At 40.7% G+C, this 15,994-nt stretch overlaps 1 protein-coding gene across 1 annotated transcript in view; it reads left to right on the top strand.

Annotated features, from left to right (window-relative positions):
- Nucleotides 1-15,994, top strand: part of CACNA1A (calcium voltage-gated channel subunit alpha1 A) — a 251,744-nt gene that overhangs the window by 36,027 nt on the left and 199,723 nt on the right. The window contains 2 exon segments of the mRNA XM_020995037.2: nt 12,580-12,685; nt 13,505-13,644. Coding sequence (XP_020850696.1) covers nt 12,580-12,685; nt 13,505-13,644 — 246 coding nt within the window.

The following is a 15,994-nucleotide window of genomic DNA, read 5'->3' as shown; positions in this document are numbered from 1 at the left end:
TATATCCAGCTCCTACCTCAGGGTTAGGACAGAATCTGAGTAAGCCTAGAGAATGCTTAGCTGCTTTTACTTCCTCTGATCTATGTCATTCCTAATTCCAATCTTGGTCTCTACTTGCTGCCTTTAGCATTTCTTTCTCTAATGAGGTTACCCACCCCCACTGCAAATATTCCTGGCCATTCTTTGTGCTTACCTAATTCTTGGATGCTCATGGGGCCTGGAAAGATACAAATTGCATAATGGCTCCATCTTATGTTCCCATGCTGCACCATCACCAGCTTTTTGAAGGATGAACTTTCTGTTTCACCCCAGAGGGCATACATAGAAGCAGTGGGTAGAAGCTGCCAGGCAGGTTTCATTTGATATAAAGACTTAGAGCTCAAAAGACCTTAGAAATCACTTAGCCCAAATTCCTCATTTTATAGATGAGGAAACTGAATCCCAAAGAGGCAGAGTCACCAGTGATACATCACAGAGTTGAGATTCAAAACCACATCATCTGAATCCAGTGCTGTCTAAAAGTGAGAGCTGTCTAAAAGAAGAATGAATATATTGCCTTAGAAGGTAGAAGCCTAAGCTAGACGACCACTTGTCAGAATTTTTTTTAATTGAAATGAGATTCATCTCTCTTCCAAGTATTCCTGGTCATTCAGTCAGTAGTTAAGGTCAGGGTTACTGGGTTGAGTGGATGGCTACTTTGTATAAATTGATAATTTTATATTATAGTGAAGATTCCCATTCAGATTGCTCTAAATCACCTCTGATTTCCCTTCTAGCTGTATGGGATCCTGTGTGTCTTTCTTTTTCTATCTCCTCCAAGAAAATTCACACGCATTCACATTTACCCTATTGAAAAGGGTGACACCTTTAAACTATAAGCTAGTGAGCTTAACTGATTCCTGGGAGAATCTAGAACACATTCAAGAGGTGGTTTTTGAAAATTTAGGAAGGAAAGTGGTGATTACTACGTGGCTTCATGAAGAAAAAACATTGCACTAGACTTACCTCGTTTGTCTAATTTTATCCCAATCAGGCCTTCATTGTTGCATGACAATCTTTCATTCTTCCCTGATTGGCTCTAGATCACACTATCACTTTTTAAATTTTCTATACCATCTCTCTCCTCCTTCTCAGTAGAAGACCTTGTCTTCTACTTTGCTCATAAGATAGAGGTCTTCAGTCCCCTCTCGTCTCCTTTGCTCCAGTTTCTGATGAAGATGTGGCCCTTCTCTCTAAGGCCAGCCCTTCCACCTAGGTCCCAAGTCTCATCCTTTCCTGGATCTTCAAGCAGATTGCTCTTGCAATCATCATTCCTTCTCTCCTCTAATTTTCAGTCCTCTTCTGGCTACTAACTCTTTCCTGCTGCCTACAAATATGTCGTGATCTCCTCTGCGCTTAAAAAATTTTCATTTGATCTGACTATCCCTCAAGCTCTCATTTTATAGCTTTCTTTCCTTCCACAACAAAACTCCTAGAAAATGCCAGCTCCTTGCTTCCCATTCCCCTCCTCTCCCTCGCTTCTCAATCCCTTGCAATCTGGTTTTATACCAACTCACTCAACTAAAATTGTACTCTCTAAGGTTACCAGCAATCTAATTGCTAAATCAGATGGCTTCTTCCCAAGTCCTTTCTGACTGCCGCTGTTGACCACCTGGATTGGTGACACATCTCTTTTCTGGCTCTCCTCTTACCAATCCAGCCACTCCTCTGTGGAATCATCATCCCACATTCATGTGTACATGTATCTACCAGGGCTGTGTTTCAGGCCCTTTTCCCTCAACACTCTCTCTGTTGCCATAGGGTCAATTGACATTTTGTTCAGATGATGCCAAGGTCCACAGTCACAGTCTTTTGCTTGAGCTCCCCTTCCCTTTTGGACATTTTCACCTGGATGTTTTATAGCTATGTTAAGCTCAACAATCCACAAACAGAACATGTTGTCTTCCCCTCTCAGAGTGCCCCTCCCCAATTCCCTAATCTTATTTTAAAAAAATTTTTTTAGGCAATTGGGGTTAAGTGACTTGCTAGGTCACACAGCTAGTAAGTGTCAAGTGTTTGGTCTGAGGCCGGATTCGAACTCAGGTCCTCCTGACTTCAGGGCCGGTGTTCTATCCATGGCACCACCTAGCTGCCCCTAGCTAATCTCATTTCTCGTGTCCACTTCCACATTTCTAGTCACCCAGGTTTTTAACTTCATAGTCATCATCAATGCCTCACTATCCCTCACCCCACATACCCAGCAGACACCACCAAGTCTTATTGATTTTACCTTCCTTATCTCTCCACTTACATGGCAACCACATTTCAAGCCCTTCTCACCTCTCATCAGGATGATTGTGGCAGTCTCTTGCTTTGGCTCCTTGTTTCCAGTGTTTCTTCTCTGCAATCCATTCTCTGCACAGCTGCCAAAGTATCATTCCTGAAGCTCATGTCTGACATTTTAGTCCCTTGCTCAAAAAGCTCCAGAGGTTTCACGTTATCTAGTTCCCCTCAAGGCTGAGTTCAAGTGCCACTTTCTCCATGAGCCTATTCTTGTTTCTGACAGTTGTTAGTGCCTTCCCCTGACACCATTCCACATCTCACCATTTCTGGAATATATTTTGCGTTTACTAATCTATGATTATGTTGGCTTTTCTCCACAAGAATATAAGTTCCTTAAGGTCAGAGGGTGTTTTGTTTTTGTCTTTTATCCTCAGTACCCAGTATGGTGCCTAGTATAAATGTGTGCTACTAAATGTTTGATGAATGAGTGAATCAACTCTCTTCTCACCTACACCTCATCTTCAAGATCTCTCTTCACCATATCCCATTCTCTCCACCTATGCTCTAGTCTCTGATGAAGAAGTTGTCTCTCTTCTCACCAAGGCTAACCCTTCTATTTGTGCTTTGGTCCTGTTCCTGCCCATCTAAACAAGAAGCTTGCCCCATTTATCACCCCTCTCTTTCCTCTTCAGCCTCTTCTTATCCACTGGCTTCTTCCCTGCCACTTCAGACATGTTCAGGTCTTCCTTAAAAAAAAAAGAAAAAACTCTTTCATTTGACTGCTGTCTTTTAAAAATTCAGTCAAATTAGCTTTTCTCTCTTGCATAGCCAAACTCCTGGGGGGGTCCATCTACATTTATTGCCTCCGTTTCCTGACTCCCCCCACACAGTATTACTTATGACTCCACCACTTCACTGAAACTGCTTTCTCTTTGGCTACCTAGTTATTAATAATCTTTTAATTGCTATATCTAACAGTTAAGAATGAATGGATGAAAAAGACTTTATAAGTACTTACTATGTGCAAAGTATTGAGCATACAAATATAAAAAATGTCTGCCCTCAAAGAGCTTACATTCAAATAAGGTGGCCATATAGGAAAATAGTGACCAGGAAGGAGAATTTTGGTGAGTGGTGTCATAGATTGATGCACTCTAGAGGCAAATGCAGCATTGATGTGATTATGATTCCAGAGCTGGAAAACTAGGGGTAAAGCAGGGTGTTGGGAGGGAAGGACAGCATGCAGCTTTGGACACACAACCATTCCCTCTCCTAGGCAATCACTTTCCCTTTTGTGTCATGAACATTGTTCTCTCTTGGTTCTCCCCTACCTATCTAACTATTTAGTCTTCATTTCTAGATCATCATACTGCTGCAGCCACAATAAGTATAGACACCCCCCCAAAAAAATTGTGTCCTGGGTCCTCTCTTCTTTATACTTTTCCCCTTGGTGATAATCATCAGTTCCCATGAGTTCAATGATCATTTCTCTACAGATAACTTGTAAACTTATGTGTATACATACGTATGTGGATGCATACATGCACACACATGTATGTGTGTGTATTTCCAAACTTAATATCTCTCTGAAACTCCAGTCCCATATCTAAATGTCCCAATCTAAAATTCAGTGTATACAAACTTGTCCCTCCTCCAGACTTTCCTCTTTATTGGTCGGGTACCACCATCTTTCCAATTATCTAGATTCATAACCTCAAGAGTCATCCTTAAATTTCCTCTCTCCTTCACACCCTGCCCCATATCCAATTAGTTGAAAAGCTTATCAATTTATCCACATCTCATAATCTGTTGCCCTTCTCTCCACTCATACAACCTCTACCTTACTTTGGACTCTCATCATCTCTCATCTGGATTATCACCTTAACCTCCTACCTAACTGGTCTCCCAATCTCCAAGTTCTATACTGTTAGCTAACTTTGTTAGATGTCAGAGTCAGGACACACAAAAACTTGACAGGATAGAACCATGGACCAAATCCAAAACAATTAAATTTAAAGGGATTATTTATCATTATCATTATTGTTGTTGTTGTTAAATAATAATAACTAACATTTATATAGAAATTTAAAGTTTTCGAAGTGCTTTAGAATAATATTTATGTAGTGTTTACTATATAAATGTGTGCTAAGTGCTTTACAATTATTGTCTCATTTGATCCTCACAACAACTCTGGGAGGTAGGTACTAGGGTGTGATTGTCCCTACTTTACAGGTGAGTAAACTGAGGTTATGAGAGCTGAAGTCACTTACCATAGTCATGAGGCTAATAAGTATTAAAATTGGGATCTGAACACAGGTCTTTCCTGACATCAGGTCTAGTATTCTGTCTGCTTGGGTTCGAACAGTGAACTGCCACAAGTACAATATGAAAAAAGCATGGTTAGGTAACAGTTCCTATGGGAAGAGATCTGATAAACCACTGGCTAATTTGATTTTTAAAAAGAAAGAAGAAAACCAGCTAAAGACTTATCAAAAATGAAAAAAGTAGATCATTGCTAAATGAAGATGAAATAAAAACAATTATTTTGCCCAACTGACAAACTAAATGAAATGGATAAATATTTGCAAAAATATAAATGGCCCAGATTAACAGAACAGGAAATAGAATACTGAAATAACCCTGTCTTAGAAAAAAGAAATTGAACAAGCCATAAATGAGCTCCTTAAGGGAAAAAACAAAACAAAACCCAGGAACAGATGGAATTACAAGCAAATTCTACCAAACATTTAAAGAACAATTAATTCCAGTGCTACATAAACTGTTTGGAAAAAAAAAGGTAAAGAAGGAATCCTACAAAATTCCTTCTATGATAAACATATGTCTTAATGCCATATGATATCTTGAAACCATTATCAAGGTCCTCCTTGATAAGCTAGGAAGAGTCAAAACAGAAGAAGAAAACTACAGACCAATTTCCCTACTGAATATTGATGCAAGAATTTTAAATGCTAGCAAGGAAAGTGTAGTAATAAATTACATAGATGCACTATGATCAGATTTTTATAAGGAATTCAGGATTGGTTCAAAATTTGGGAAACTATAAGCATAATTGACTAGATCAATAACAAAACCAACAAAAATCACATGATTATTTCAATAAATGCAGGAAAAAAGTTTTTACAAAATACAATATCCATTCTTGCTTAAAAAATTAGAAAGCTGGGGAATATATGGAGCTTTCCTTAAAATGATAAATAGTTATCTGTCTAAAACCAAGAGCAAGTATTACCTATAATGGAGATAAGCTAGAAACTTTTCTAATAAGAGCAAGGGTGAAGCAAGGTGCCTATGATCACCACTACTATTTGATATTGTACTAGAAATACTAGCTATAGAAATAAGATAAAAAAAGAAGTTGAAGGAATAAGCATAGGCAAAGAAGAAATAAAACTATCACTTTTTGCAAATGATAAGGTGATTTACTTAGAACCCTAGAGAGTCAGCTAAAAAAAATGAGTTGAAACAATTAGCACCTTTAGCAAAGTTGCAGGATATAAAATAAACCCTCACAAATCATCTACATGTCTGTATATTACCAACAAAATCCAGCCAGAAGACAGAAAGAGAAATTCAGTTTAAACAACAGACAGTGTAAAATACCTGGGAATCTGCCTGCCAAGATACACACAAGAACTATATGAACACAATTATAAAATGTCCTTCACACAAATAAAGACAGATATGAATAACTGGAGAAATATTAATTGCTCATGGATAGGCCAAATAAATATAATAAAGATGAAAATCTGACCTAAATTAATTTATTTAACCGTGCCATTCCAACCAAACTACCAAAGGGCTACTTTATAGAGCTGGAAAAAAATAATAACAAAATTCATCTGAAGAAATAAAAGGTAAAGAATATCAAGGGAATCAATGAAAAAAAAATGGGAAAGAAGGGGGCCTAGCAGTACCAGATCTCAAACTATACTACAGAGCTGTAATTGTTGAAACAATTTGGTACTGGGTAAGAAATAGACAGGTTGATAAGTGGAACAGAGTAAGTATACAACATACAGAAGCAATGAACACAGTAAGCCAGTGTTTGATAAATCCAAAGATCCCAGCTACTAGGGCAAAAATTCACTATTTGACAAAAACTGTTGGGAAAACTGGAAAGTAGTCTAGCAGAAAGGGTGATATTAGCAAATTAGGGGAGCAAGGAAGAAATTATCTATCAGATCAACAGATAGGGGAAGAGTTCAGGACCAAACCAGAAATAGAGATATTCAAAGGAGGTAAAATGGACAATTTTGATTACCTAAAATTATGTTTTTTGTATAAACAAAACCAATGCAGCTATAAAGAGAAGAAAAATAGGAAAGGGTGTGTGTGTGGGGGGAATCTTTGTCACAGATGTCTCTGATAAATGTTTTATTTCTAAAGTATATATGAAACTGAGCCAGATCTACAAGAAGAATCATTCCCCAATTGATAAATGGTCAAAGGATATGAGTAGGCAGTTTTCAGAGGAAGAAATCAAAGCTGGTAATAGCTATATGAAAAGATGTTCTAAATTACCAATAATTAGAGACAAATGCAAATTAAAACAACTCTGATGTACCATCTTACACCCATAATATTGGCTAAGATTACAAAAAAAGAAAATGACAAATACTGGAGGGGATGTGGGAAAACAGGTACACTAAGTCACTGTTGGTAGAGCTGTGAATTAGCCCAATCATTCTGGAAACATTTTGAAACAGTGTCCCAGAAGCAATTAAACTGTACATATCCAGCAATATTGATACTAGGTTTATACCCCAAAGAGGTCAAAGAAAGAAGAAAAAGACTCATATGTAGAAAAACATTTATAGCAGCTCTTTCTGTGGTGTCAAAGAATTGGAAACTGAGATGCTGCCAATCAATCGGGCAATGGCTGAGAAAGTTATGATATATGAATGTGAATACTATGATAAAATGAATGGTTTCAGAAAAATCTAGAAAGATTTGTATGAACTGATGCAAAGTGAAGTAAGCAGAATCAGGAAGCCATTCTACATGACAGCAATATTGTAAAGATAATCAACTGTGGAAGATTTACTAATATATAAACTCCATGCTGGGTTAACACAATGACCCATCACAATCCCAAAGGACTCATGATGAAATATGCTGTTTACCGCCAGGTAAGGAATTGATGGATTTAGGTTGAAGATTGAAGCATTTTTTCTTCTCTTGCTCTTTTTTTGTTTGTTTTGTTTGCTTGCTTTTCTGGAACATGGTTAGTGCAGAAATTTATTTTCCATAACTACATATTTGTGATAGGTTTTGATTTCCTTGCCTTCTCAGTGGTGGGGGAGGGGGAAGGAGAGAAAGAAAATTTGGAACTGAAAAACAGAATAAAAAATCTCCGTGTTTAAAAAAAAGAAAAATATCCGAGTGTTTCAGTAAACTGAAAGCTCAGGGTGAGCCAACAATGTTACAAGAAAACTGAAGAATGTTAACAGTATTAGTCACAGAAAAGATGGGAGTCACAGTGTGTCTAGAGCAAAACAGGTGGTGGTCCTTTTGTACTTTGCCCTTAGGGAGAATCCTGTTCAGTTGTGGGTGCCACATTTTAGGAAGGACAGTGACAATAGGAAGCCCAGGGGAGAATGACGAGGATGATGACAGGACTGTGCCATGGTGTGATTTAAAGGAACAAAGGATGCTTAGTTTGGGGAAGAGAAGACTGAAAGGGGGCATGAGAACACTTTTCAAGTGTGGGAAAGGGTTTCATATGGAAGATTGACTTGACTTACTCTGCTTGGGCAAGATGGTTAGAAATTGCAGAGAGGCAGATTTGGGCTTAGTGTCAGGAAATTTTTCCTAATAACTGGAGCTAGCCCGAAGTAGACTAGATAGCCTAAGGAGGTAGTGAGTCCTCCTTCAGTAGAAATTGGCTTAAGCAATCTGGATGACAATTTGCTTGGCATATCACAGAGAGGATAACTGAACTCAACTCCCCTTTCTGAGACTTACTATCTGTGTGACTTTAGGCAAATTACATAACTTCTCTGAGCCTCAGTTTCGAGATTGCACTAGAGTGACTGTGTCCTGTGCAATTCTAGATTTATGATCCTATAAGCTAGGTGGCCTCTGAGAACCCTTCCAACTCAGATTATGTGATTCTATATATTTGTACTGTCATGATATGATGCAAAAGATGGACAGGATGAGGGAGATTGGTGAAAGAGCTCCCAGGAAACACTTTCACACATATCAGACTTAAATTGATTTTGCTACATCTGATTGGTCATTTTTCTTAGCATATTTGCCAGTTTCCAAAACGATTTCTGTTTGCTTCATTAGGAGCATCATTTCCTTAACCCCTTCTTCCTTCTCTTTGGTGAGACCGCTTGATGTCTAGGCCAGAAGGTTAGAGTTGAGCCCCTCTTGGATTCCTCTTCTAGGGTGGAGGTGAGATCAAGGCATATATTTGTGATTAATGATTTAGATCTGAAATTCTGGCATCATTCTCATTTCTCTTCCTGGCTGACTATGGGTGGTCATTTTCCCTATCATTGCTTCTTTCTACCTCTGTCTAAATGAGTCTAAAGTTAATATTGTCTCTTTCTGTTGGAGTGTGTGTGTGTGTGTGTGTGTGTGTGTAAAATGAAAAGGGGTACATACTAAGTGTGGATTAATTGTTGATGCTGACATAGTTTAATGAAATGAAAGAAAAAGTGTTTATTAAATAATGAATCTGTGCCAGAAACTAGCTAAACACTGTTGACAAAAATTTCCTAATGAAATCGAAGATCCTTTTTCCCTGCATGCTAACTGAGGCTTCGTTGCCTTATACTAGGGGAGGCCTTGGGCCTCGGGCATTGTTGGACCTGGGAGACATTGGGCAATTTAAACCTTAATCATTCAGCTAGAGGGAGTGTTGAAGGTTGCTGTTTCTCCCCTGAAGCCTCTGGTGGAGATTTGATATTGAAAAAGTCACATCAACATGATTTAGGGAGCAGGAGGCCAGGGCGGTAAAAGGAAGAACTAGTAACTTCCCTGTAAGACCCAGTAAGAAGATCAGGCAGCCAGCGATGAGGGGAAGAGAGGTCTGGCTCCAATAATGGTATCAGAAACCGTAGCAAGAGGCATCGGTGAAAAATATGCTGGGAGTCATTTCTTTGTATGTAAATGTTTTTTCTTATTTCCCCACTCGGCGCTTGTGGGGTGAGGGAGCGCTGGATATTTACGAAACATCCCCAGCTTTGTTCTCTGTCCTCTTAATTACAAGCCTGCACAGATCCCGCACAGGAGGCAAGAAGCCAGGCATAGCCAATCAGAGGCAAGGCTTGCTGCTGCTGATTTCCAAAAATGCTGTGTGGCTGATATTTTCTTCAGAGTGAAATGGAGTGTGGTCGTCCGATTCGGGCCAAGAGCTGAATGCTGGATGTACTCCTAAGTTCTAATTTGAAATTGGATGCCTTGGCTTTCTTTTTAGGGCACTGTTTTCTTCCTTTTTAAGTGAGGCTAAGCACCAGCATTTCCCTTACCCAACAGCAAAGCGATATGTGATCATAGAATTTAGAGCCAGAAAGGAACTTAGAGATATAGTCCAGCCCCTTCATTTTGACAAATGAGGAAACTGAGGCCCAGAGAAGTTAAATACCTTGCTTACAACAGCTAGGTAGTATGGTGGGTAGAGCACTGGACTTGGAATCAGGAAGACCTGAAGTTAAAAAAAAATGGCCTCTGCCTCAGTTTCCTATTCAGGAAAAATTCACAGAAAACAAAATGAACTGAAGTGATGCCTTCAAGGGGAAAGGGGGCAGGAAATAGGCAACTGTAAAGATAGCATCTATCTCCTGGGGTTGTTGTGAGGATCAAATGAGACAATATTTGTAATGTGTTTAGTACAGCATCAGGCACATAGTAGGTGCTTAATAAATGTTTGTTTCTTTTTTCCTGAGTTCCTATGGCTAGTAAATATTAGTTCTGGAACTTGAAGCCACGTCCCCTGAGTTCACAACCAGTGCTCTTTTCAATTTGCTTTATGGCCTCCAAAATACTCAGCCCAATTCTGGTTTACAATCTGTGACTCTCCCCAAATACCTCTAGAGGAAGAGGGAGTCTCAGATAAATTACCTCTGTGGTTATGTAGCCTGGGATGTATCTGAATTATTGTACTGTCACGGACTTGTCCTTTGAGTGAATTGATGACTCCTCACCTCCCTCTCCTCCATCTCCTCACCATCCCTTCCTCCCTTCCTTCTTTCCTTCCTTCCTTCTTCCTTCCCTCCCTTCCCTCCTTTCTTCTTTCCTCCCTCTCCCCTTCCTCTCTTCTTTCCTTCTTTCCTTCCTTGTGGAGTCAGCACTCTAATGGGAGGTTAGAAGATACAACAGATTCACAATTGAGTATAATGCAAGGTAGAATGTGATAAAGATGAAGAAGAGACCCCATCAAAGTGCTCTAGGGAAAAATGAGGAGAAGCGATACCTTTGAAGGGAGAGGAGGCAGGAAATAGGAGTCAGAGAAGGCTTCAGGAAGGATTTGGCATTTTGAGGGGAAAGATAACGAGGGCGTGTATCCCTGGAGTGGTGGACAACCCATACAGATGTACAGAAAGGTAGGATAAAGCAGGGTAGGGGCAGGGAACAGCTGACGGCCCATTTGGGCTAGATGTGGAAAAAAAGGCAGGGGGAGGGGAGTGGAATAATCATTTTGGAGAAGTAGGTCAGAGCCAGATTTTGTAGGGCCTGGAATGCCAGGCTAAGGAGTTTGTATTTTATCATCTAGGCCAGGGGTCAGCAAGCTATAGCCCTGAGGGCCACGTCTGGCCCACTGCCTATTTTTGTTTTGCTGGTGAGCTGGGAATGGTTTTGACAAAACATCTTTTACAAAAATGGGCAGCCCCACAGACCCTAATTGGCTGATCCCTGATATAAGCAATAGGAATCCCCTGAAAGCTTTGGGTCAGAGGAGGAACCTGGTCTCACCTGTGTATTTAGTGTGAAAATGAAGTTGGCCAACTATGAAGAATAGATGGGTAAGTGGGGAGAAACTGGAGGCAGAGAGACCTGTGTTAAAATCTCACCAAGCATTCTCCTTTGGAATGGGAGCTAGCCAGCCTGTCTGGCATCTGTTGTTACCTCTCTGCTTCCGTGGCCTAGTTCCATGGACCTTCCATGGACTCCAGTTCAGGCCTTCTAGTCATGAACATTAGATCATCTTCCCACCTTAATTACTGGACCTGAAACTCCTTCTATCCCTTCCTATCCATCATTTCCAGAACTGAGCACAAGGCTTTGCACAGAAAAGGTGCCTAATGAGTGTTCTTTGAATTGAATTTGTTGAATTCTGAGCCTCTTTCTCACTAATATCCAAACCCTTGTTCCCTGAACCTGTTTGAGCTGGGGTCACCTCAGGAGGGGTCTGAGTTTTGACCATACATATTAGCATTCACTAACAAGGACCAGCAGAGCCCATTCTAACTTCAAATGAAGAGGACAGATTATCCCAAGGGGAACTTTAGGACCTTGTGGGCCTGTTGCCAGGACACTCTGGAGGCCTTGTCAACTCAGACTGATGTTCATGGGTACACAGGAGTCAGGGAGGAATATCTCTCCGCTCCTTAGGGGAAAATGCAGCGTTCAGAAAAAGGACATTTGCATTCTCAAGCTACTTTTATGGAGAAAAGAGAAAGTATCTCTTTTTGTGTTTGATTAGAATCTGACTGGGCAAATTGCTGACTTCAGGGGACATCAGTCCAGGCCTTGCTATGAAAAACAGTGATTGTGTTTCTCTTAAAGGAGGTTTTGGTGTGGCCTTGGTAAGCAGTCTTATTTCAGAGCCCAAAAGGTCTTGGTTTTTCTGATTTTTGCATTTGTTTTTCGACTTGGGGGCTGTCAATTTACTTCTAGGCTGTCTTGTGATGTGTGTGTGTGTGTGTGTGTGTGTGTGTGTGTGTGTGTGTGTGTGTGTGTCTTTACAACTCAAACCCAAGGCCAGTTTTGTAAGCAGCATGGTAAAAAAGAAAGGGAGGGGAAGAGAGAAGAATCTCTCCAATTTTTCTTGAGATATCAGCTGCTCTGTTCCTGGGCCCTTGGAAGGATTTGCTTTAGACAGTGTAAAACAGATGGCTTTGGCAGCTTTACGTGGTGGTAGGGGTATAGGGAAGGGGAGATAAGGTAGGAAGTGTGGAAAGCATGAGAAACTCCCATTTTCCGAGACTTAAGATGAACCACAGTAGCTGTGGCCATTCCTTCAGGGGGACTTCTGAAGTGCTTGGGCCAGAGGGTGCATGCGCACAGCTGGACGTAACCCTGTACCTCAATGAGCCGGTGGGATTTTCCTTAACTCTTTAGAACTCCCTTTGAATACATGATTTTAGCCACCATCATAGCAAACTGCATCGTACTTGCTCTCGAGCAGCACCTGCCTGATGAAGACAAGACGCCGATGTCTGAACGCCTGGTGAGTGGTTCTTCTCTGCTTCCGTTCCTCCTCCCTGAATTCTCTTTCTTTCTTTTTCTTTCCTCTCCCTTCCCTTTCCTTCCTTTCTTTCCTTTCCCTTCCCTTCTCTTCCCTTCCCTTCCCTTCTTTTTTTTTCCCCTTCCCTTCCCTTCCCTTCCTTTCTTTCCTTTCCCTTCCCTTCTCTTCCCTTCCCTTCCCTTCTTTTTTTTTCCCTTCCCTTCCCTTCCCAAGAAAGAGTGTGGCTCTTGGCCCAGAAATTCCATCTGTCTCATAACCCTTAGAATATTTCATTCCCACCTTTCATGGAAACCTCTGCATGTGTTTTTAGATTGAGACACCAAGGGAAGAAATGTCTGAATGGCTTCTGCCCTGATTAGGGGTGATACCTGTCTTCTTCATTAGCAGCCTCCATCTGGTCACCAAACCTGCTAAAAGACTACTGGTTTTAGATTGTGGAGACATCTGTTCTATTTCATTCCTGTTAAAACCCACTTGGTCATTCAGAATTGAATCCCCCAGTGAGGAGAGTCAGTGTTTCTGGTTTTCTCCTGGGGAGAGTTCACTCTGCTTTAATTCATTCCAGTCTTCAGGAAGAGTCCCCAGGGAGAAGATTTCTATGTAGGACATTCTGTGTGTGTGTGCATGTGTGTGTGTGTGTGTGTGTGTGTGTGTGTGTGTGTGTGTGTGTGTGTGTCGGGGTGGGGAGTTATCGGAAAGGAGGTCATGGTTGTCTGCTTGTTCCACCTTCTATAGGCTTAATAGTTCTATGGAACTCCCACTGCTGCTGTTGCTGACTGACTTTTCTCCTCCCTACCCCAGGATGACACAGAACCATATTTCATTGGAATTTTTTGTTTTGAGGCTGGAATTAAAATCATCGCCTTAGGGTTTGCTTTCCACAAAGGCTCTTACCTAAGGAATGGCTGGAACGTAATGGATTTTGTGGTGGTGCTAACAGGGTAAGTTGCTTGCACTGTTTCTTTAGGGGAGAAAGTTGGGAGGGGGAGGGGAAGAAGAGGAGGGAGCTTCTGGTCTTGAATGCTTGCCTGAAGATAGAGTGAATCAGCAAGTCTAAGAGCTTCTCCACCTGTTTTTCTGGATATTAGAGCATCCCTAGCAACCTGAATCTTGGTACGGTGTGCTGGTGACTTGGTTGCCTGTGGCCATTTGGGAAGTTTATATCTGACATGTTCCCTTCCGTGTAGTATGTTCCCGGCAATGGTTCATGAAAGACCTTTGATTCTGATCTCCCTCTGCCGTTGGTGTTTCCTTGACTTGGGAACTCAGTTCTTGTATTGTTGGAGCCAGAAGGGTCTTCTTTCCTGTTTGGATGGACAGCTCTGCTGTTTTGGCCTGGACTTTGTTGTCATAACTCATGTCAAATATTCTGTTGTGTCAATGTCACATTGCTGCTGGGTTGTTCCTGGGACAGTCACTGTAGGGGTGGCTAGGTTCTTCTGGTGGATGAGAATGAGTGGTGTTGGTTTCTAAGCTGTTGGAGAGAACTGAATGATGACTGTGTCATCACCATGGTGAATAGTGATGAATCACGTTCCGTGATTATTTTGCTGGATGTGTCCTTTTCATTATTCCCATTGGACTGCTGTGGTTTGTGTGGGATATTATAATGATTGAGACCTAGGGAGATATCACATTCATACCATTTAGGTTTTACATGTTCATTAGGGACATATGAGTAAGGGTAACTGAAAGGGCTTTGTTTTAACAGTCTACACACTTCTCTACATCTTGACAAACATTTATTAAATGACTAGTGTATACAGAGCCATGTGTTTTAGTGTGGAATTTTTTTTTTTTTGCTATAGACAGGCCCTGGAGTTCCTCTGAACCCAGGGGAATGGAAAATGGGAGAAATGAATTTGAAGAATTGAGAAGTGATGTCTACCACTCTGCTTATATTTTTCCTTTCTGCTGTTATGTTTGTTTATTTGTATGTTTGTTTTAAATAAAATGTAAAACATTGCACATTGTACTTGGCACACCGCCCAAAGGGTTGTTTTTATTTCTTGGGAGGTTTACATCTGACATGATCCCTGCCCTCATGGAGCTTACTATTGTCTAGTTGGGGGTAGAATACATGCAAAGCAATACCTGCTGAGTGAATGAGAATGCTCCATTAAGGAGGTGAATTTGATTTGGGCTTTAAAGAATTGGTGGCATTCATTAGATAAAGAAAAGACTGTGCAGACAAGAGGGTATGCCTCGATCAAATGCATGAAAGGAGGAAAGCACAGAGTGTATTTAGAGGACAGAAAATATTCCAGTCTTGCTTTGATGTAGAGAATACAGGAAAGCATGGCATGAGAGGATGTTGGTCATATTGGGGAGGGTCCTGAATGTCAGGCAAAGGAGTCTGAGCAATGAGGAACCACAAAATATTTCTAAGCAAGAGTGACATGAACTTCTCATAAGGAAAATCAGTATGGCAGTGGTGCAACACATAGGTTGGAGAGAGGGTGAGAATGAAGGAAGACCTCTTAGCTTATAGTAGTAAAGTTGAGGGTAACATGGGCCAGGACCGGAGAAATGACAATGGGAGTTAGAGAAGGAGGACTAATGTGAGGGACATTACAGAAGTAAAACTTGATGATAATAATGATAATGATGGTGGTAGTGATAACAATTATAATAACAGCTAGAATGTATATAGTGTTTTAAAGTGGCAAAATGCTTTACAAATATTTCATTTGATCCTCATAATAATCCTGGGAGATAGATGCCATTTTTAATCCTCATCTTACAGATGAGGAAACTGAGGCAGATTTGAGGTTGAGAGTCACACAGCTAGTAAATATCAAAGATTGAATTTGAACTCTGGTTTTCTTGACTCCAGGTTTGGTGCTCTATTCACTGTGCCATCTAGTAGCTAGAATTTTGTAACCTATGGGGTTTTGGACTGGTCATTGATTTGTCCTGGGAGCAATTGACCTGACTTTGTTGAAGGTACAGGGCCTTGAAAACCTCTGATTTTTTTTAAAAAACACAGTTGACATGGCTAAAACTGATCCTACAGCCCTTGTTGAGTATACGGTAGGTGTCAATAGATCCTTATTGAATTAAATTTCAGCTGTTTGTGTTGATCCCCATGACTGATCAAGCTAATTTGTCATTTGGCTCCCTCACTTTGACCATACCATACTTCTTTTGTTTCTTTTCCTTGGATGTCCTTCTAGACTCCAGTTTATCATCATCTACTTTTATCCCTCATAGTCTGAAGCCCTCACCTTTGCTCCTTTTCTTTTTCTGCGTTGTCCTCAATCAGCTATTCCTCATTGTCTGGCTACTGAC

This window comes from Phascolarctos cinereus, unplaced genomic scaffold (genome assembly GCF_003287225.1).
Source record: "Phascolarctos cinereus isolate Bilbo 61053 unplaced genomic scaffold, phaCin_HiC Scaffold_4;HRSCAF=312, whole genome shotgun sequence".
Lineage (NCBI taxonomy): Eukaryota > Metazoa > Chordata > Mammalia > Diprotodontia > Phascolarctidae > Phascolarctos > Phascolarctos cinereus.
This window is presented reverse-complemented; position numbering and strand designations above follow the sequence as displayed.